General features: G+C 39.6%; 3 protein-coding genes across 8 annotated transcripts; 1 reads left to right on the top strand and 2 right to left on the bottom strand.

Annotated features, from left to right (window-relative positions):
• Positions 1-133: 133 nt before the first annotated feature.
• On the bottom strand, positions 134-6,402 carry edc3 (enhancer of mRNA decapping 3 homolog (S. cerevisiae)). Its single transcript, XM_051383098.1, has 7 exons — positions 6,251-6,402; positions 5,826-5,991; positions 5,497-5,723; positions 5,070-5,408; positions 4,826-4,979; positions 3,497-3,714; positions 134-3,387 (listed from the first exon to the last, which is right to left on the bottom strand). The coding sequence occupies exons 2-7, from the start codon at positions 5,987-5,989 to the stop codon at positions 3,053-3,055; spliced, it is 1,437 nt and encodes a 478-aa protein (XP_051239058.1). The 5' UTR covers positions 5,990-5,991; positions 6,251-6,402; the 3' UTR covers positions 134-3,052.
• Positions 6,403-7,021: 619 nt separating this feature from the next.
• Positions 7,022-15,140, top strand: LOC127353654 (interaptin-like). 6 transcript variants are annotated; one of them, XM_051383087.1, is made up of 24 exons: positions 7,022-7,538; positions 7,617-7,681; positions 7,789-8,071; positions 8,267-8,361; positions 8,446-8,581; positions 8,685-8,810; positions 8,909-9,034; positions 9,126-9,233; positions 9,367-9,596; positions 9,702-9,966; positions 10,060-10,124; positions 10,215-10,278; positions 10,407-10,512; positions 11,263-11,308; positions 11,417-11,486; positions 11,641-11,714; positions 11,800-11,884; positions 12,003-12,090; positions 12,179-12,261; positions 12,347-12,445; positions 12,915-13,031; positions 13,169-13,321; positions 14,185-14,245; positions 14,580-15,140. In XM_051383087.1, the coding sequence occupies exons 1-24, from the start codon at positions 7,452-7,454 to the stop codon at positions 14,822-14,824; spliced, it is 2,877 nt and encodes a 958-aa protein (XP_051239047.1). In that variant the 5' UTR covers positions 7,022-7,451; the 3' UTR covers positions 14,825-15,140. The 6 variants fall into 6 exon arrangements, with proteins under 6 accessions (XP_051239047.1, XP_051239048.1, XP_051239049.1 ...); XM_051383088.1 differs by having other exon boundaries at positions 8,264-8,361; positions 10,410-10,512; XM_051383089.1 differs by having other exon boundaries at positions 8,264-8,361; positions 12,933-13,031.
• On the bottom strand, positions 15,131-19,747 carry syt18b (synaptotagmin XVIIIb). The gene is made up of 5 exons (XM_051383097.1): positions 19,114-19,747; positions 17,463-18,484; positions 17,010-17,166; positions 15,912-16,072; positions 15,131-15,808 (listed from the first exon to the last, which is right to left on the bottom strand). Exons 1-5 carry the CDS (start codon positions 19,256-19,258, stop codon positions 15,662-15,664), a joined length of 1,632 nt encoding a protein of 543 aa, XP_051239057.1. The 5' UTR covers positions 19,259-19,747; the 3' UTR covers positions 15,131-15,661.
• Positions 19,748-20,273: the final 526 nt, after the last annotated feature.

Here is a 20,273-nt window from a genome sequence, read left to right as displayed (position 1 = left end):
ACATGCGCATTAATGGCAAACTAGTCGGGACTAAAAATGGATCACTGGGTCTATTTGAGTGACGCTGGTGAAGGAATTTGACCATCAGTGTTTACAAAAAAAAAAAAAAAAGTCCACAAAGAAAAAGCAATGGTGAAAGTTTTATTTTTTTTTATTGTTTCAATCTGCAGACATGACACAGGAGGACTGCACAGCATTTTGATTTGACACTGACAGTGAACTTCGCTCCCAAAGGAAACAGTTATCTCGACCGCCCACTGATTATTTATTGCAATTGTATGTCAACTGCACACTGATTTCGCATGGACTTAACATCCACATTTGAAACATGTAAACTAATTCCCAAGAAACACAACCAGCGTTGTTTTTTTGTTTTTTTTGTTTTTAAACAACTCCCCCTTAAACCTACAAAAGAAAAGCCAGATCACCACTGGGGTTCAGGCTGTTTCACATTTCGTAGAGAAAATAACGCTCCTTCTTTGAGGAAATAGTGTTCGGTACATAACGCTGCCATTTCAGCAGAATAAGGAAGAGCCACCAGAAGTGTGGGTTCATGGCCCCCCTGGCGGCCAAAGAGAAACAAAACGCATATTCTGTTCACATTCAGTAACGCTGGCTGTGTCAGAGCCAGACTTGTCTCAACAGATGAGACGTAACACATCAGGCTGGAGGAATGTTGGAGAAAGGACAATACCTTTGTGTGTGAATGTCATTTTCACACAATCAGCATATGAACCCTGTGCAGGCTAATGTGCACAGAGAAGAATCCACACATATAATGCAAATCTGAGACTTAAGTTCACATGTGGAGACAATACCACACCATAAAACACAGCCCCAGATGATTTGTAACCTCTGCAACTGCAATTCAGCATTTTCTAGACTTCACCTCAATGACACAACAGATTTAAAAAGACATTTTAAATGAACGTGATCTTGTTAAAGAACAAGCAAAGGGTTTGACTTTCACTGTCTAACAGATCTGGCAGTAGAGAGGCCTACAGCCCCTCTGTCAAGGACTCAACAAGCACAGAACAAGCAGCTCTTCTTGTATTTCACAGTCTATGCTTTAGTTTCATGGTTAATGCCACCAACGATCGAGTACATAAACAGGCTTACCCCATAACATCAGGAGGCAAAAAAAAAAATCTCATCACAAAGACCTGATCGAATTAGTTCAGAGGGCAGGATTCTGCATGTTGATTTTCAGTTTAAAATAAAACAATTCAACCTAAATGCATTCCACGTATACAGAGCATTTATACTTTAGAAAATGCTACTAACCGACACGTCTTTGATCAAAAGCTGTCAACATCTGAACCATGTGGTTTGAAACCTAAATAAGGACCATACCCATGTTTTTTTTAGCCAATCTATTACAAATCACTTACACTTTACACCACAACCAACCCTCAGCTACTGTGTTTTATAAATTTAGATGCTTTTTGCCTTCCGTTGTATTGTACTTATTTTCATACAACATGAAAATCTACTCTCTTGAAACTTGAGTCTATCACAGACAATGTCAAGTAAGCATTAGTTTTTGTTGGTGTAAAGCAGTGCAGACTTTTGAAGTCTGTGATTAAACTACATATCAAACAAAAAATATGTGATATTGAACTAAACAGATTGAATGTTCGCTGTGAAACATTACACAACATAACAAAGTTGTTAGAGTTTGCCAATTGATTTTGATACTGTATAGCAATTGGATACCAAGAGCAACACATATTAAAACATTTTAAACTGTAGTCTGCGTGTAAAACAGGTCAGAACAAATGTTAATTATGCATGTTAGTAGTTTAGGAGCTAAAACTTGCAAACACTATGGTATGGTCCTTTAACTGATACACTAGAGAGCTGAAATGAAACCAGAACTTTCATGTTCTGCTCCAGGAGTAAGAAAACCTCATTCAAAACCAACTCAACTCAACTCAACTCAATATTTGTTTTTACCAACCTTTGACAAAAAACATCTCCCATAAGCTTCTACATTTTATGGATATGGACGAAACCAAGTTATGATGACGCACATACCTGCGCTGCCATGTTTGTAGTTTTTCTTATAGGAGATGTCTTCTTTTTTTTCCTTCTTTGCTAACCTCGTAATGATGTTCAACTTTGCTAATGTCACAAAGGTTTAAATTTCTTATACCAACTGTGATAGTGGATGAAACCCCAGGAACATGCTTCATTGAGGAATTGCATTGAGTTACAGAAACTAGAGGCTGGCCTGATGTTACGTTATGACTTCAGCTCTCTATTGTACCAAAATTTTGTCAGCAAACCTTTTTTTCCCCTCTTAGAGGCAAGATCGCTAGAGGTTTTGCATGCTGTGTCATCTTCATCAATGCCCTTAACGTCACAGACAAACAGAACTGCGAATATCTGGATTCTCTCAATTAGCTGCCCAATTCAGCACTGGCTTCTTTTGAAAACACAGCACACATCAATTACAAATAATAATAAAAATCATTTTAAAAAATCAGACAACAGTAACTGAGTGCCGCAGAGTATGGCAGGCTATAAGGAAAGCCATTAGCAATGGTAACACCGATATACAGAATGATGGATTTCTGCATGTAATAACATCGCACTTGCCTGTTTATTTACCAGATGGCTTTGGAATGAGGTTACAGTGACATTGAGAATTTTTCCATTTAAAGTTGGAGATTGTCCTATTCAAATTTAAACAGAACACTATGTGGTATAATTTTTGACACGTCAGCTGTATTTTTGAAAAACCTATTCTCCAAATACACTGTAATATCACGTAAATACAATGGTATCTACATAATTGCTGAAGCCTCTAATGGACAACACATTTACTTTTTCAGTAAAGCTCTTTTCTATCCTATCCATGTGCACTTAGTCGTTGTGGAACTAATGTACCAAACAGTGGGATGTCCCGTTCACATGTTGATGGGTTAGAAAGTTAATGGATGAACTGAAAAACAGCTGAAGCTCTGGAATATACAGTAAGGCGCCAAAACCCGAATGGTCATGGAGGGTGAAAGATTCAATCAGTCAGTCATGTTGATCATTCGTCACATTACGCAGAGTGCAAGGGAATGACAAATTTGCAGCCAAAAGGAGAATGGTACTTGATTCCCACTTCCTGGAACACCTGGCGAGGGATACCTATGTCACAAAGGTAAACCCTGCCAGCCCCCTCAGCTAGGGAAAGGGGGAGGCAAAGAGAGAGGGACCACTTGGCCTCGACCGCCTGCCCTTGTCCAGTACCCGGAGGGTCTATGCTGAGCACTGGTGCTCGGTTCTGGTTAGCCCAGTCTGCGGCGGCTCGGTACCAAGGCTGATCCATCAGGAATGTGTTCTCGTGGCAGTCCAGGCAGTTAATGATGAGGTCTACTGGGGTGTCTGGAAGATCTGTGGAGTCAGAGGGAAAAACTGTAAAATCTCAAGGTATGTAGCCTGACCTGACCATCTACAATGCAAAATGTAAAAATGAAAAAGTAGAAAAATATCGTATGCTCACCTTTGATACTTGACACCTGTTTGCCACCAGTCTTGTTAAAGAGTGTGAGCTCACTGGTGACTGAGTCGAGCATCTTGACGAAATTGGGCAGAAACAAGATGACCTCGACTTCGTGATTGGCCAGGTGACGACCACAACTGATGCCCTGAGCTCCCTGAACGTGGGGGCCACAAAGCAGAGCCACTGTGGGACGCTGGTGTAGATTTTTTGGAGTGAATCTGTAAGGAACATGAAAAAGGACCTGAGTTGCTTTCCTGATGTAATGTTTGACATATAAAACAATAGGTTTCAGTTGTATGTAGGGTTATCGGCATGTGTATTCGTCCCGAACAATTCAGTACAGTACAGACGTTTAGTTTGGTGCACAATTTCCTCAGTTCGGGACGCCCACTGACCCAAACAGTTACTTAAAATAGTCTATTTATAAATCCTACTCACACACGCGGAACAGAAATAAGAGTGTGTGAGTTTTACCCAAATGACTGTATGAGACCATTTCAGTTTCCCAGTTAGTTACAGCTGAAATGGACAAAGATTAGTGTCCAACAAACTGTGTGCTGACACGGTTCAACTGAAGTTGAGTATGTCTGTGCAAACATGTCAATTACGACAGCATCACCCAAATGTGCCGATTAGCAGGATGAAACAAAGTGACCAGAAGGCAAGTCCTTCTCCCCACAGTGTTCAGGCAGCCTTTCGCTGCAGATTCAGACTGTGCCAAAGCAATAACTAATGCTACAGGAGTGTTTATCATTGCAGACATGCGACCATACTCGGTCATACAGAACACAGGATATAAGCACATGGTCACATTATAGTCAGTTTACTGTGCCAGCCCTGTATAAACAAGAACAAACTGCAGTTGTTCAGGAATTTAACAACTCAGGATGGAGCATTACTGACATTTGTACTTTATTCTTATCGACTACATGACAAGTATATGAGTGCCAAACATCCAGAAATTTGGCCAAGGAGCCAGTGTTGAATGCTTACATTTTTTCTAAATAAATTAATGCTTTCTAAATTTTTCCCCTGCTATACCGAAAACGTACCAAACCATGAAACCAAAACTGAGTTACATACTGAACTGTGAATTTTGTTTACTGTCACTAGTATAATAATAATGCCATTAACAAATAATTATATGAATAAATGAAGACAAAATATGTATGTGAAATAATACAATATATTTTCAAAACTCTGCTCAATATTGTGACGTTATTTCATTTAATTCCTTTTCTTATTATTTCATAACAGCTTATCAATACTGAAGACTCGGGCTCTTCAATGAAAACCATCATTTTGATGTTTACATCATTACATGCTTACCTGTTCGGTCCTCCCAACAACGTAAGTGCCATCTGACTGGCACACACTCCAGTCATCTCAAGTCTCCGTTCCAGTGAGAGACCGTGACGCTCCGCGACTGACAACAGACGCTTGTGTAGTTCATAGGATATACTGGGTACAACAAGCCCAGAGTCTGTATGGAAAAAAGGATAAGTATATAACAGTCTCCTTCAGATCATTTACCCTCACTACCATTTGTTTCATTACAATGTGAAACACTTACCAGTGCAGTACTCTTTGGCCCCTGGCTGCGGTACAGTAATCTGTCTGTACACAATAGGTTTGGCCTCCAGGATGTTTTCATCATGACGATACCGTGATGGCGTCTGCTCTTGAGGTGTCCCACGTGATCTTGCACCATTACGGCGCTCCGATATGTCAATTTCTGAAAAAACTGCTGCTTTGTCAAAAAGAGCCAAGTTTCCTTCAAAATCAAAGTCTGTATCCAGCCCGTCATCCATGCCATCCCCAAAACACTCATCATCTCTGGGCTTCATCTGACCATTCTTCACCCCATTCTTCTTCGGTGTCACTTGGTTTGCCCCTCGACTACTAGATGACCCTGATTGGGGGAAAACACATAGTAAATCTCAACACAGCAACAATCATTAATTTGTCTATTTGACTGAGTTGTACTACATTGCACTTACAGGAGTTGTGTCTCCGACGAAATGCTTTTGGCTGGCCGGGAATCTCCAGGTGACGTTCTCCATAGCTTTTAGAGCAGTGCTGAGGAGAGTTCAGTTTCTCCACAGACCTGGGGTCACCCTTGGGTACTGAAACTGGAGCACTGCTTACCTTTGTAGATGCACAAGAGCTGTTCCTAGCATTGCCATTTCTGATATCTAAAATCTTAAGCTCCTTTATGTCAATGGCACTGCAGAAAAAAAAAAGGTTAAATACTATATTTAGTGACAAAAAGAACAAAAAAAGCTGTGAAAAACAGAAAATGAGCAAACAATTGGTGTCTGAGCTTTACCTGAATGTCACCTCGGGAATAGAGCACTTGACCCCGTTATGAAAGGGTTGTCTTAAGGAGATGGTTTGGCTGGATTGGTCCACAGATACCACCTCTCCTTGATAGACTCCCAGTGTTGGCCCACAGTTAATTGACACCAAACTACCCAACCAATCCGCAGCCATTACTGCACAATGATAAAGAACAGAAGTTTTAATGGAACTAGTTAAAGTTACTTGACAGAGAAGCTTTGTAGTAAACGCAAACCTTGAAAATGAATAAGCTTAGGACATCATAACTACTAATTGCTTAACGTTAGCGAATAGTTATGCTAACTGACTAGCGTTGGCCTGTTGTGTAGCTAAGTTCCTATATTAACTAACTAGCGTTAATTTCAAAACATAAACACTGTATTTGATTAAAGTCCTGGGTTTAAAGTGTTGTACCTCTCCGGAATGAATACGAAGCTCGACTCTCAAGAACACAAATGAGTGAAAGTTTCAAATTAAGTGCTGAAAGGAAAATAATTGCGCCTTTAAACTGCTAGCTTTAGCTTCTTGAATGGTCAAAAGCTACTTCTGCTGCTAGCTTGAGGATGACGACTTCCGGCTTCCGATATAAGACATCTTTCAAAATAAGAGCTTAAACGTGAAAATGGGCGAAATTTTGACATATTGCGACTTTTGGTCGCCATGAGACGTTTTAAATCCTGATAAAATGTACCGCGTATGAACATGTAAGTTATAATTAGGGTGTACACTATTTTGGAAACATAGAGCTGAATAATGTCTGACTGGCATATGCAAAGAAATAACTTTGGATTTAGTCAGTGGTGTGCAATATTTCACACTGAGCTGGAGAGTAATAGCATGCTTACATAGCCATGGTACTATCTGACAATTCATCATGCTTGATCATCCCTATAGCCAAAAAGAAAAAAACTTTTAAAAACACTTGAAAACACAATTATAAAGAATTGTTTTCTCTGTGTGTCCCTGAAGGTAATCATAATCCTCCCTGGTACATGTCACTGTCATAAGAAGGTAGGCTATGCATATTATAGTTCAAGAGTTCTTAACAACCCGTGTCAACAAACAACCAGTTAGCAAACTGTGTGAGATCATGTGGAGACTATCCCAGAAGTATTAACACATCCCACACCCACCCCACTGCGTCCTGTGTACATGGGTTACCATGGAAACTCAGTTCAAGGACTACTGAGCAGCTTGCAATCAAATCCTGTGTGAGGCTTACAAGCAGATCAAGTGAGCATGAGGGTTTCTGCAGCAAGGTACCGTAAGAAAAGTGTAATTTTGTGCATTAGATCAATATGTTGTGTTTATTTTCTTATCTCACATTTTCCTAGATAAATATGGAAAATGCTGTGTAAATAACACATTTATAATAAGATTAAATAAAACTGTTGATCACAAACACACTGTAATCGTCATGCAGTGTTAAAACTAGTTGTTGATCATCAAGCAAGCAGTGGAAATATCAAGACACATGATCCAAGGATAGCCACACACCTCAAGCTGCCACCTCTGTGAGAAAATCTATCCCTGTCGCTTGACATTGGGAGATGAGGATTGCAGCCTCTCCCATTCAAAGGGAAGTCATAGCTTGGATCTAGGAAGACACTTCAACATGTTTAGACCCTCGTGCAGAAGTTCAAGTCCATTTTCTCTCACAGACCTCGACATGTGGGACACCAAATCTCGCTTTACAGCCCAGGTAAGAGACATGTATAGTCTTTTTGTGGTAGAACATATTGATCTAAGTGTTTTACAAATGAGTGTTTTTGTTTCTTAGACCTCAGCATGGTGTGGTATGGCAACTGTCTCTGGGACAGGGTTCCTGTCCAAAGTTAACACAAGGTGAGAGGATTATTTATACAGTTTTTAAGCAATAGAGACAAAGTAATATTCATTTTCAGGTCAGGGTGGTGGAATAAATTCTGACTGATACACTGTATGTATTACAGCACATCTGGGAGCACCAGTGGCTTCAGGCAGAATGACCCAGGTCTAAGGAAATGGCAGTCATTGTCTCATCTGGCACCAAATCCTACACGATCCTTTCCTCCATCTCCAGGGGCTGAATTAAGGGCTGCTCGAGGTGCTAGTAGCTATAGAGAAGCAGAAGTGGGGCAATGGCTGCAGGATGCTCACGAGCGTCTGGACACTCAGCTGGACCGGCTGAGGACCAGAAATTCACAGCTGAGCTACAGTTTAACTACTGCACAACTGCTTGACATGAAACATAAGGTAAGAAAAGTAAATCTATACAAAGTAAAAAAGTAAATATGTAAACAAATTATATGATCTACCTTTTTTAATTTTTCTCCCTCCTTTTGTTTTGGTAACAGAGGTGGTTTTATAGTTTCACTGCTTCGGATAGGGGTTTTGGTATGTGTTTTAGTTGCACACAGCATCCTGTTATGTTGATGTGTTTCACAGCAGCAATCAGAAGCGATGAATGCTCTTGAGCAGGAGAAGGAGGCCGCTGAATTATCCCAATTTGAAAAGAGCCGGCAAAGTGGAGAGCTTCATGAAAAGTAAGTGCAGGAAAAGACACAGAAAGGAAAATCTGAAAGACCTAAGAAAAGATTCAAATTCCTCATATGAAATTCACTCACAAGGGTCCTACAGCTGGAGAAGGACCTGTTGCAAATGAGGTCTACTTTGGACAGAGGAAGCAGTGATCAACCAACCGAAATAGCTCCTGGCTCGCCTAGCGGAACATTACCAATGAGTCAAGATGACTTTAACAGACAGGTGTGCAAGCTTTATGTCTTATGAAAATAGATTTTGGTTCTGAATAGTGTAGTATTCTGTATTTATGTTTGTCACATTGCTTTTACACATGGCTTTAATTCAGGAGAGCCAGAAGGTTGACACAGAGCTGTGTAAGCTGAGAGAGGCTCTGAGAGATGCTGAGGCCAGGGCAAAGAAACACGAAGAAGAACGAAACCAGGCTCTCCAGAAACTCCAGACGTCTACAGAGGTCAGTTTGAAAATAAAGGGAAATACCAACATTTTGTTGTACTGTCATTTTCTTTTATATTCACACCTTTAGGCTGTGTGTATCTTCTGTGTGCCTAGACACAGGGGGCGCTGTTGAATCAAATACAAGAGATGAATCAAAGGTTTAGCCACACAAGACAGGATCACTCTGAAGTGCAAGAACAACTGAGGGAAGCTAACAACAAGATCAGCCAAGCATGTCTGGTCAGTTTTCCTGTCTGTGATTCGCTATTACCTCATCCTATAGTACACTATTTTACAATAGAAATTGCACATTGTTTTTATTTGTTATAAGGAAAAGGCAATCTTGTCGACTCAAGTGATAAAGCTGGAGGATGATATAAAAGAACTGAAGGCCAAACTGGCAGAGCCTCCTCTGTCTGACAAAGATCACCTGATCCAGGTAACATAAATTATCTTTAACAACAACAGGTTTTGTGCATGTCTCATGTGTCTTGTATAGGAAAAAGAAGATCTGCTTTTTAATTTTTTTTCTGAATTCTTATTAAATGATCCCTGTTGTGTCTTAACACCAGGTAAATGAGAAGCTGACGTGTGAGCTGGAAATGATTAAGCAGAAACTGAAAACATCACAGTCTCAGCTACAGGAGATAACAGCAGAAAGGGTCATCAGCTCCAAACAGATCACAGACCTGGAGGCACAATGCTCTCAGCTGATCAGAGAAAAAGAGGAACTGTTGAGTAAAATAAATGAAAGTCGACATGAGGAGCTAACAGAGATGAAAGAAAAGTGCTGCCAGCTCAGGTGTGATGGTGACATTATTTTTCCGTATTTGAAGATGAACTTATCAGTTATGCAGTGTATTATAATTTGCCCATCTTTAATGAAACACTCAAACTGTGTTCCCAGAGAATCTGTGGAAGTTTTGGAATTAGAGAAACTGAAATTGCAAGATCAGTGCCAGTGTTGGGAAGCTCGGGTCCTTGAGGAGGATGAGAAGCTACACCTGCAGGATGAAGCGTATCAGAAACAAGATGCAGTGAGAGTCCAGAGCATTGAGGAACTGAAAGCTGTGGCATCACACTGGAGAGAGAAATGGCAAAAGGTGGCTTTGACCCTGCAGTCCACACAGGAGGAGCTAGAGGAACTCAAAAAGAATAACTCCAGAAATGAAGTAAGATTATATCCTTTTATCATTCCCTTGAAAATAACTTTATACCACATCAGTGCATGCGGCAAAATTAAAATGTTAAAAATCTAATTTCAGCTAAAAGCAGAAGCTGAGCATCTGGCAAATGAGACTGAAAAACTTAAAGAGGCCCAGAAAGACAAGTGAGTCAATATTGTAAATCACTAATTACACTAATGACTGTCACACATGTCTTGTTTTGGTAATATATATTATTATATACCTGCCTATAGAGAAGAAATGGAGAATCGGCTGCAGCACCAAGCTAATATGGAGGCAGTGCTGAACAGAGCCAAGGTAGCGTATCCCTGTAAAGCTAATGCTTGAGCATTTTCTTCCTCAGGCACTGGGCACTAAGGTGATCTAATTGTTAAAGATACAGTAGATATATATACGGGTTATTAACACTATATGCTTTTTAACAGAAGGAATCTGACTCACTGCTGAGGGTTGAGCTTGACGCATGCAAACAGGAGCTGGAGCTGGAAAGGAGCAGGAGTCAGGCACTTCTTAAGAGACATAAAGATAAAGGTAAATGTAACAAAGTATTTACTCAAGTGCTGTATTTAATTACAATCTTGAGGTACTTGTACTTTACTTTGGTATTTCCATTTTGTGCTACTTGTACTCATTTTGCCAATATTGTATACTCCACAAAGCTTATTAGATGTAAATCACGTTACTTTGCAGATTTAGATTATTAAATCAAAATAATTGATTCATTCAATAAATTGTTAAGTATTATTACACAGTATCCACCCAGCAGTATGTAAAGTAGTAGAAATTAGTTCTACCTTTAATGATCCAACATTAATGATGATTACACATGAATGCAGCAATAATTATAATCCAGTAATGTTATATATATATTGTTCTGAAATAGGCCATTTCACATAATGCATACTTTTACTTTTTGTACTTTAATAAAGGGATAGTTCAGGTTTTTGTAAGTGGGGTCTTATGAGGTACTCATAAAAAAAAATCCATATCAGTTCAAGTGTATATAATGTTTAGAATATTTTCACTGCTTTAACTTGTCGTCAGACAGTCTGATGTTTATATGTTGTTTAGTCTGGTGGCTTTGGAGAGAGCAAAGATGGATATAACGGCTTAAGTTACATCACTGGGTATGGTGAATTCCCAGCAGACACCTAAACCTCAAAAATATTCCAAATAAGATTATGGTTTTAAGTACAGCAAGCATCCAATTCCTGAGAATTAATATTGTTTTATTCTTTAAACACAAGAGTGCATTAAACTGCTGTGACCTTGTAATTGCAGGTGGTGAAGCCTCAATGCAGACTCAGGACAAAGAGACAGTGACAGAGTGAGTGGATTTTGATGAGTTTTTCATTTTCAAAATGCACCATCAGCAAATACTCAAAATGAAATTCTGTGATCTGTCTCTTTATCATGTACTCTATCTGTTTATCAGCTTATCACAATCCTCTTTGTTATGGGAACCACCATCAGACTCCCACAGCAGCCAAATCAAATCCCCTCAGGTAACAAGATGTTCCTCCCTCACTGAACTGAATTTGCAACAACAGTGGAGATGTAATTACATATGTCATACCATTGTGTATTTTTATGTAAACATGTATTCAGAGTAAATATTTTGTCTATGGAGTATTGACAGTTAACATTTATGATTAATAGGTGTGTATGGAAAGCAGGGAGGTTCAAAAGTTGAAGCAAAGACTGACTGAAAGAGAAAAGGAACTGAGGGAAAAGTAAGTTTGTCTTTGAAAGATTGGCTAATTAATAATAAAGAATGGGAAGTGGGCGTGTGACTGGTTTCTATACTCACTGTGATAGGGAAGAAGCTTTAAAGAGTCAAGAAAAGCTGAGGGAAACAGAAATAAATAAAGCTCAACTCAAGATTTCTGCTCTGGAGCTCAAGGTGCAGTCACTACACCCTAAACATACAGTCCCAAATATGTGGATCTGTGTTTACCAGCAGGTGTTTTGCATGGGGAATTAACCAACACATCTTTTTCTTCTTTATTTTATGTTCCTAGCTCTTGAAAAAGGCCTCTGGAGAGGGTCAAGATAATGGAGGCCAAGCCAGCGTCTCAACCAGTGACTCACTGAGGGCCCAGCTAGAAGGTATGATCCTTGAAAAAGTTACAGAGGACAGTGTGTTGATTTTCTTTACTGGCTCAGCTCTTAAACATCTTCCTCCACCTGTTTTCAGAGAGCAAGAAGAGGGCGAACCAGCTGCAGCAGGAGAAAGCACTGCTGGTCCAGAAGCTTCAAACATTGAAGCAGCTTTACCAGGTAAAGTTCATAAAAAGTGATACTTCTGAAGATGGCTTCCTGTGGTGGTGATGAACATAATAAATGTCAGACTCCTTGTATATAGGTTAAAGATGAAAAACCATCTGTTGAAGGCGGGAAGGATAAAACTGCCTGTCCAGTTAATCTCGAGACGGAGCAGCAGAGGAGGATGGTCACTGAGCAGGTATATATGATGCCAAAATGATTTCAGTTTACCTCTGTTTATCCAGCAGTGTGGCTCTAGGGATGGTAATATTGGTCTGTCAGCCCAGGCCCACTACTTTGTAGGTCATAGCCTAAGCACCATCATCAGGTCAAGATTTTAATTTGGTCATCAAATACAAAACCAACCCATCAGCCTTAGCTATACTTATTTAGTACTAAGCAATGATACGCAGCTGTGGAAAGTAAATACTAAATAACTTAACTAAAATATATTTACTCAAGTTGCATTTTCATAAACAATACATGCTAAACATCCTATTGTTAGCATTGTCATTGTGAGCCTGTTAATAAGCTGACATCGACATTTAGCCATTTAGCTCAAATACCGAGTATAGCCTTGCAGAACTGCTAGTGTGGCTCGTTTTATACCTGTTGTAATGACAACAAGCCTCTTAAGAGAAATATACTGTATCTTACCAAATTTTTAGTTAAAGAGTCTGTTTAAGGAGCGAGAAGGAAAGGAGATGGGAAAGGCTGACAACAGATCAGCAGCAACTGGAGCTTCCTCATTACAAGACTGGACTCCCGCACCTAAAGTAATGAGGGTAAGTTGCCTCAGAAAATCAAAAACTGAGAAAATATGAGAATACTGACTTACCAACACTGATAGCGATTCAATGGATTACACTAATGTGAATATGTTAAAAAAGAACACGTCTTGTGTGTTTTAATTTTCATTCAGAGTGCAGTAGACAGGAGGAGCTGGCAGCATGGTTCAGGTTTGATGCCAGTGTTTGAAGAGGACGAGGAGAGCAGTGACTGGCCAGGAGGGGAGGAGCGAAAGCCAGCAAATGAGACTCATGCTGAGGAAAACGTCCACAACCAAAGCCAACAGGTTGTAGAGGCTTACAGTAACTCTAAGTTGAATGGTTACCGAGTTGAAAATCTATAAACAACCAGCCTAAACAGGCAATGTATGGATACATGTGTCCCTAAAAACCCTAAACCTCTGTCAAGAGCAACAGCTAAATGACTAAAACATTAACACTTAACCTCCAGTCACCACACCACTCAAAAGACCATATATATGCCTGTATGCACACTAGGATGTGCAGGATGTTAAATTATGTATTAACATCTGCAACTGATGCAAATTAATATAATTAATGGCATAAATCATGGCGCACAGATTATGTCATAAAATTAACAGAACTACCCGCACATTCATTCATTACATACATCCACATGTGCAGACAGCACTAATCCCAGCTTCTGCTTTAATCAAATAGCATACAGGACATGGGGAGGGGTGTCAGGCTGGCTGCATAACCACTTAAACTTTATGTGAATGTAGTTCAGCTATAATCTCACATATGACTCTTTCTACTCCGTAAATAATCTGATTTAAAGATGAGGAGTGAACTGCTGGACTGGAACACATCTGACTCAACCATAAGAGGATAGGAAAGAGTTACAGTCTGTCACTGTCTTATACTGAAAGCCTGTGATGATATTACAGCAGAGAACCTGTCAGTAAAAGATATATGATAAAGGCATTAAAAGGTGGTGTTGAGTGCTGATACATACACATTTTAATCTTGAAATAACATTAAAATAAAATAAAAAATTAAATTAAAAAATTATTAAAATATTGAAGTTGAAGTTACACTTTTTTTTGGTTGAATTCATTGAAAAAAATACAGCAATACAGCAAATGTCTGAAATTAGGCCTATTGAAACCATTCTCTCCTCTGCCAGATGTCAACTATGAGTGCAGAAATCAGCAATCTGAAGGCAAAAAATGAGAATCTGCTACAAGGTGAAGTTGTGCATGAATCAGTGTAGTAATCATTAGTATCTAGACATGTGCTGTGATCTGTGCTGTGCTAATAGTTTGTGGCCTTTGGGAAGACTGTGGGATTCATATTTTTATCTCAGACAGGGACATATCCACTAACGCCTAACTGTACTAATACATATGGACTGTTTAATAAAACAACAAGCTACTTTTGTCATCACTTTTCGTGGAGAAGTCCCAGATCTCAATTATATTCTCTTTTTCCTTCCTTGACCTTCTGTCTTCTGTATGTAAACACATTGATTTGACATTTTGAAATATCAATCTTGGTGTAATTATTTTCCCCCTTTTCCAGATTTAGCCACACTAAGGAGCAAGCAGCCAATCCAGGACTGTCCCCCTTCATCAGACAAGTATTTTGCAGTTGACAAGTCAAACCTATCTTATTGCTCAGTCGAGACTGACTTGCAGCAGAGGAGACCACTGTCTACCTTATATCCTGATGGAATATTCCTGGCAGAGCTTATAAATATCTGTAGCCCTGATGAAGATGAAGAGGAGGAAAAGGACAAATTAGGTGTTTTGTCAAGGCTGCATTGAGAAAAACTTGCTATATACAGGTCTATACATACTGTAGACCAGTTATTGCAGGGTGTTGCACCAGCCAACTTTGTGCCTTTTTGCTTATTTGTTGTTTTACTAAAATTAAATTTAAGTACTAACTCACTTCAACAATTTAAAGACAAGGTTCTGCTCAGGTGATACTTTGTGGAAGTTCAGCTATAAGTAAAATGATTATAAAATGATATTTTTGTTTGTCATTCTAACAGAAGATCACTGAGTGGTAGAAACAATTAGAATATTTATACCTCAGACAATAGTGTTAATAAAAGTCACCAGGCTACCTCATGCAAAAGTGTGTTTTATTTATATGACATGATACGGTTCTTCACATCATTTTTACATTCGGAAAATACTACAGCCAACAAAACTGTAATTACAGATGTACATGACAGTATATAAAGTACATTTGTATAACATACTGTACATCAAGTGAATGACAAAGTTTTACTCACAGGGACTGAATACTAAGTAACTCTTCAGTATTTCTAGATAAATACTACATTGCTCAGTTTAATTACCTTTCTTTACTGTTAGAGAAAACTCACTGATTAATTCTTCATTGTACAAGATCCATTTAGAAAGTCTGTTGTTTCATAAATACATTGTTCTGTTAAAAGCCAACAAACATATATTGTGTTGTTCAAAAAGTCCTTCTGTGCACTTCCAATACTTTCCCAAAGAATTCACAGGTTGCTACATTCAAATAAGGCCATTATAGAGATTATATTGTGTCCATATATCCATCCATCAAAACTGCAGTGTCAGTGAACACATCATTTGATAAACAGTACTCAGGTCCACTGTTTCTCAGCTCTAAAGACGCTCTGGTTGTACAGTGTGCCAGCGTGCCTGCTCCACCTGCAGGTTGCACATGTCCCTCCAGTGAGCACGTCCTGCGTCTGCAGCCTCTGCACCGATTCGGACTCGACCAAGAACTTTACCATCTGAAAGGACCTGATTCTGTCACATAAGGAAGGAGCAGGGATATGGAATTCACAGGGAAGTCACAATACAAATAAATGTATTTCATACTGTGATTGTGAGCTCCCAATGCTTTCTTTACCTGCATGATTATGAACTCAAGCATGAGGGGGAGCTGACTGATGTCTCCTGGAGGCAGGTCAAACAGGAAAGAAGTATTCCACACAGTACAGGACCCTCCTTTAGTTTCTCTGTGGCTGATCACAGCGCCCTCGTGATGCAGATTGATCACCACCTGGTATTCTTCAAAGAGATATACAAAGGTTATAAAATGTAAATTATAAAGTAAACATTTAACTAAAATTCAGTAAACAGTAAATGGCAGGAGAACACTATACTGTATAAACATAAGAAGGGTTAATTCAAAAGCTGACATTACAGACAAGCATGCATTGTTTTAATCCACCTGGGTCTTTGTATTAGATATTTAAATCTAAAACACGCTTTTCAAACATGGACATTTTGAAGGATTGCATCACACAAGAGTGTTCAAGCATTAAAAAAATAAGATTTAAACTATTAAAAATTTTAATAATTAAAAATAACATTTCAGAAGAATTCTGACTGTCCTCACAATGCCTTTTCCCCTATAAAGACACTATAACGTGGCACTAGAATTCATTACATAAATTTTTTTTACTCATCTTTATCTGTGTTAATGCAGTTCGGTCCACTCTCTGTATAGTCTAAATATTCATGAACAAATACTTTCAGAATCAGATATGAAACAAAAAGAGATTATCCAAGACAGATTTAAATGACATACTGTACATGAAACATATGATTAAATCTAATGGCTCTGAATACAGGACAGGCTTGTATGTAATAATTTTTATTGCATCATGCTTAGACAGGCTAATGCAAACAAAGATTAGATCTGACAGATCAGAGAACCAGATGAGATTGGAACATTTTCCTGAGGATTGTGAATAGTGAAGGATTAAACCACAATGTCATTAAAAAAGGGATGATCTCCTGCTGCATTTGGGTCCAGTAAGACATCATTTAATCCCCTAAACATTAAAAGCAAACATAGGGAATTACTTTACCTCTTTACTTTACCTCTGCCCCTGCAAAGCAAAAGTTAGTTCTGCCCATGCATGCTTACAGAATGCCTCTATGCGTGATGTCTTAAGGGATCTCTAAATCAAATTTAAGTGACATTAAATGTTGCTTTTACCTGCTGCGGCCAATGTGTGAACAAGGTTGTCTAGGTTATCTGCTCTGAGGACTGTAGCCTTGATGCGATGGGCCAGAGTCTGATACTGAAGCAAAATGAAGATCTGTGGAGGACAACTAAGCCCCTTACACATCGTTGCATCCTGTGAGATCAGACCCTGCAGACAAAGGGCAAAAGGTCCAAGAGCAGAGAGAAAGAAACCTCAATCAGCAGGAAATGCAGCTTTTGCTTTGTAGTATTCAAACATCACAGAACAAAAGACTTAAAAAAAAATTGCAGTAGCCACAGACATATCATTTCAACTGGTAATCTTCATGCAAGGCTGGATTACCAACCAGGCAACTATCCGATTTTTGCCCAGGTGCTATGTAACAGGTTCATCTGAACATACCTCTACACACCTTAAAATAAAGTCAACACCTGCTCACAGACATTAATTCAACACACCACTACCTTTTTTAGTGTCCACTTATTTGTGTTAAGCTCCTTTGTGAAGTGAAATGGGTGATCTGCTCTCCAGTCTCTTCCTCCACATTCGGCCTCCAGTTCACCCAGTCCGGTGTCTCTCAGGCAGGGAGGTTCCCGTGGGTATACGGCTATTCTCAGTACACACCTTTGGAGCTCCTTCACAGAGCTCACTTTCAAAAGCAGCACCAGGCTGTGGGTCTGAGGGCTGAGGCTGCTCTGGGCAGAGGCTTGTATGGGACAGGGGTACAAAGGGGACAGGCTGCCCAGCACAGATACGTCCTCCAGGGTGTGGGGTGTCCCAGTGAGGCTGAAGACAGTGACTGTCAGGGTTTGCTGCTCTGGAGAGAAGGCCATAGTGAAATGGAGGCATGGTTTTGGTGATATTGGCTGTTGGCAGCTGGAACTGGAGCCATAGTTCAGTGGAGCCAGTGGAATTGGTTCTTCAGGCATAACGGGACACAGACCGCTGGGGCTGGTGAGCCTGCTGTGTTCATTGTAAGATATACTACCCCCAGACACTGTGCAACGCCTCTGCAGAGCCTTACAGGTTTTGGACAACAGTCCCAGTTTGGGAAATGTAGACAGGGAAATATGGGAACTGGGATCTATGGGTTTATAAAGGGGTGATATTAGTGTTGGTGTGCTGAGGCGGCGCAGGGAAAAATAAGACTTTGGCTGCTCCTTCCGCTCAGAGGCAGCTGTAGCTCGATTAGAGAATGTTGGAGAGGTAAATTCACCCTCTGAAGGGGCAGGGCTGGGGAAAGTAGAAGGGTACTCTAGTAAATCTCCATCCAGCTCTTCGTATTGCTGCCTAGACGCTGTCGTCACTGCTGAGGGAGGCGGGCTATGGGCAAAGGTCACAGGTTCAGAAGGAGCTGGTGCTGATGTCACAGGATCTTTGTCTTTCACTGGACAAATCTGACTGTTCCTCCAGCACAGGATACACCCCAGGACCAAACACAGACAAAAGACTATCAGTCCAACCAAAAGAAGAATTTGGAGGTGAACTGTAAGAGAGAATAATAAGATTAGTCAGATGGAAGCAGTTTAGAAACTATTGTAATTTACCCCCAAACAACTCCTGGATTACATAACACAAACCATACACCGAATGAATTCACATTAAAGCACTGTTAAAGGTTAGTTCACATTTTTTCCAAGTCTATCTTAAAACAATATTAAAATGTTTATATCCATGTTGAAAAAATAGTTGATCTCTGTAATAATTCCTGTCCATTCCTAATGTGATTCCAGTGAAAGAGATGCGATAATGAAAGAGATTATGCTCAAAAGTTACAGGCTATTTTTTTGCTAAATTCCCCCTTTTTTCCCCCTCTGACAGAATTTAGTTGGTCTTTGTTGAGCTATGGAGGACAAATAGTAACACAAAGAGGGAATATTGTACTGAGTCACACTGATAATGCCTCATTTTAGCTTTGGTTTCATTTATTTTTGCACAGAACAAAGACTATGGATTTTTTTCTCTAGCTATTTACACTGAAATCATGTTGGGATGAGGCCACTATGGACAGAAGGAATTATTACAGCAACCAATAACTCTTTTAACATTAATATAAACATGTGAGTATGTTTTTAGGCTTGAAGAAACCTGAACCTACCCAATTTAAGACCATACCTTCTAGTTGTTTGGTGAAAAGGACCTGCACCAGAAGCCAAAAGAAGAGTATGACCATGATGCCCTCAATCATACCCTTACAGCAGAAGAGCAGCACAGACTGCCACAGAGGCTGACCTGGGTACTCCTCGTCATGGTAAGGCATGGTGCCACTAGTGTGTTGAAGGTTTGTCAGAAACTATTTCAAAACATTCACGAGTAGAAGCCCAGAGGTCCCAGTAAAGAAGATCATTTGCTTGACTTATGAAAATACATCCTGGCTTTCAGTCCTGGACAGATTTCCCCACGTAATTCTGCTCCAGAGGATCAATCAAAGCCATTGTTTTGGAGTGCCAAAGTCACAAAGGCAAAAAACATCTGTATCCCATTAAAACATCTTGGATATTTATAATCACAAGTTTCAGGTTTGACAAAACGTGCAGATTACATGATATCCAGTGATTTCATAAAAATAATTTCTCATATAGGATGGACCTCGTTCTTCAACTTTAGTAGCTGCAGGTGTCTTTTCCTGTTCAAGTTTGAAAAATCTTCCTGCTGTTAATTCCAGTCTTCCCAGATCAGTGATCTCCTCATCTGCAGAGTGACTTGGCCGGTATTATTCCTCCCTGGCAGGGCAGGCGGGGACCGTGGGCGGAGATATCAATCTCATAATCTAAATTGTGCCTGTAGCATCATTCTTCTCCAGTGTTCCAGATGCCAGTCCAGCAGTGTCACTACAGAACAACTATCCCAGCAGTAAATCCTGCAACCCATCCCCCGTCCTTATCCTCTGACCCACGAGCTCTTATCTCCATTAGTATAACCTCTGTTATAGGTCTGCTGCAGAGTTCAGAAATTAACTCTTCCTCTTCCATACACACAATGTGTAGATTTTTACTTGATAAACATAATATGGTGTGAAAGCAGACTAATTTTGTTTGTCACCAATGTAACAGTAACAAAAATGAATTGACAATAAAATCCAGGACAGGAATTGTTTAAAAAAAAATCTCAATAGTTTCCCCTTTTTTAGGTTCCTGATATGACAGATATTAAGGTTAGATATGTCAGAGTGACGATAAAGTGGAAATACAAATAAATGTGTATGTTTATAGATGCATAAAACCCCTTAACTTGAATGGGTTGTGTTTCTTGTATATAGGAGGAAATACTACCCC

The sequence above is a fragment of the Dicentrarchus labrax genome, unplaced genomic scaffold (genome assembly GCF_905237075.1).
Source record: "Dicentrarchus labrax unplaced genomic scaffold, dlabrax2021, whole genome shotgun sequence".
NCBI lineage: Eukaryota > Metazoa > Chordata > Actinopteri > Moronidae > Dicentrarchus > Dicentrarchus labrax.
The sequence above is the reverse complement of the archived record's forward strand: the minus strand, read 5'-3'. Positions and strand labels throughout refer to the sequence as shown.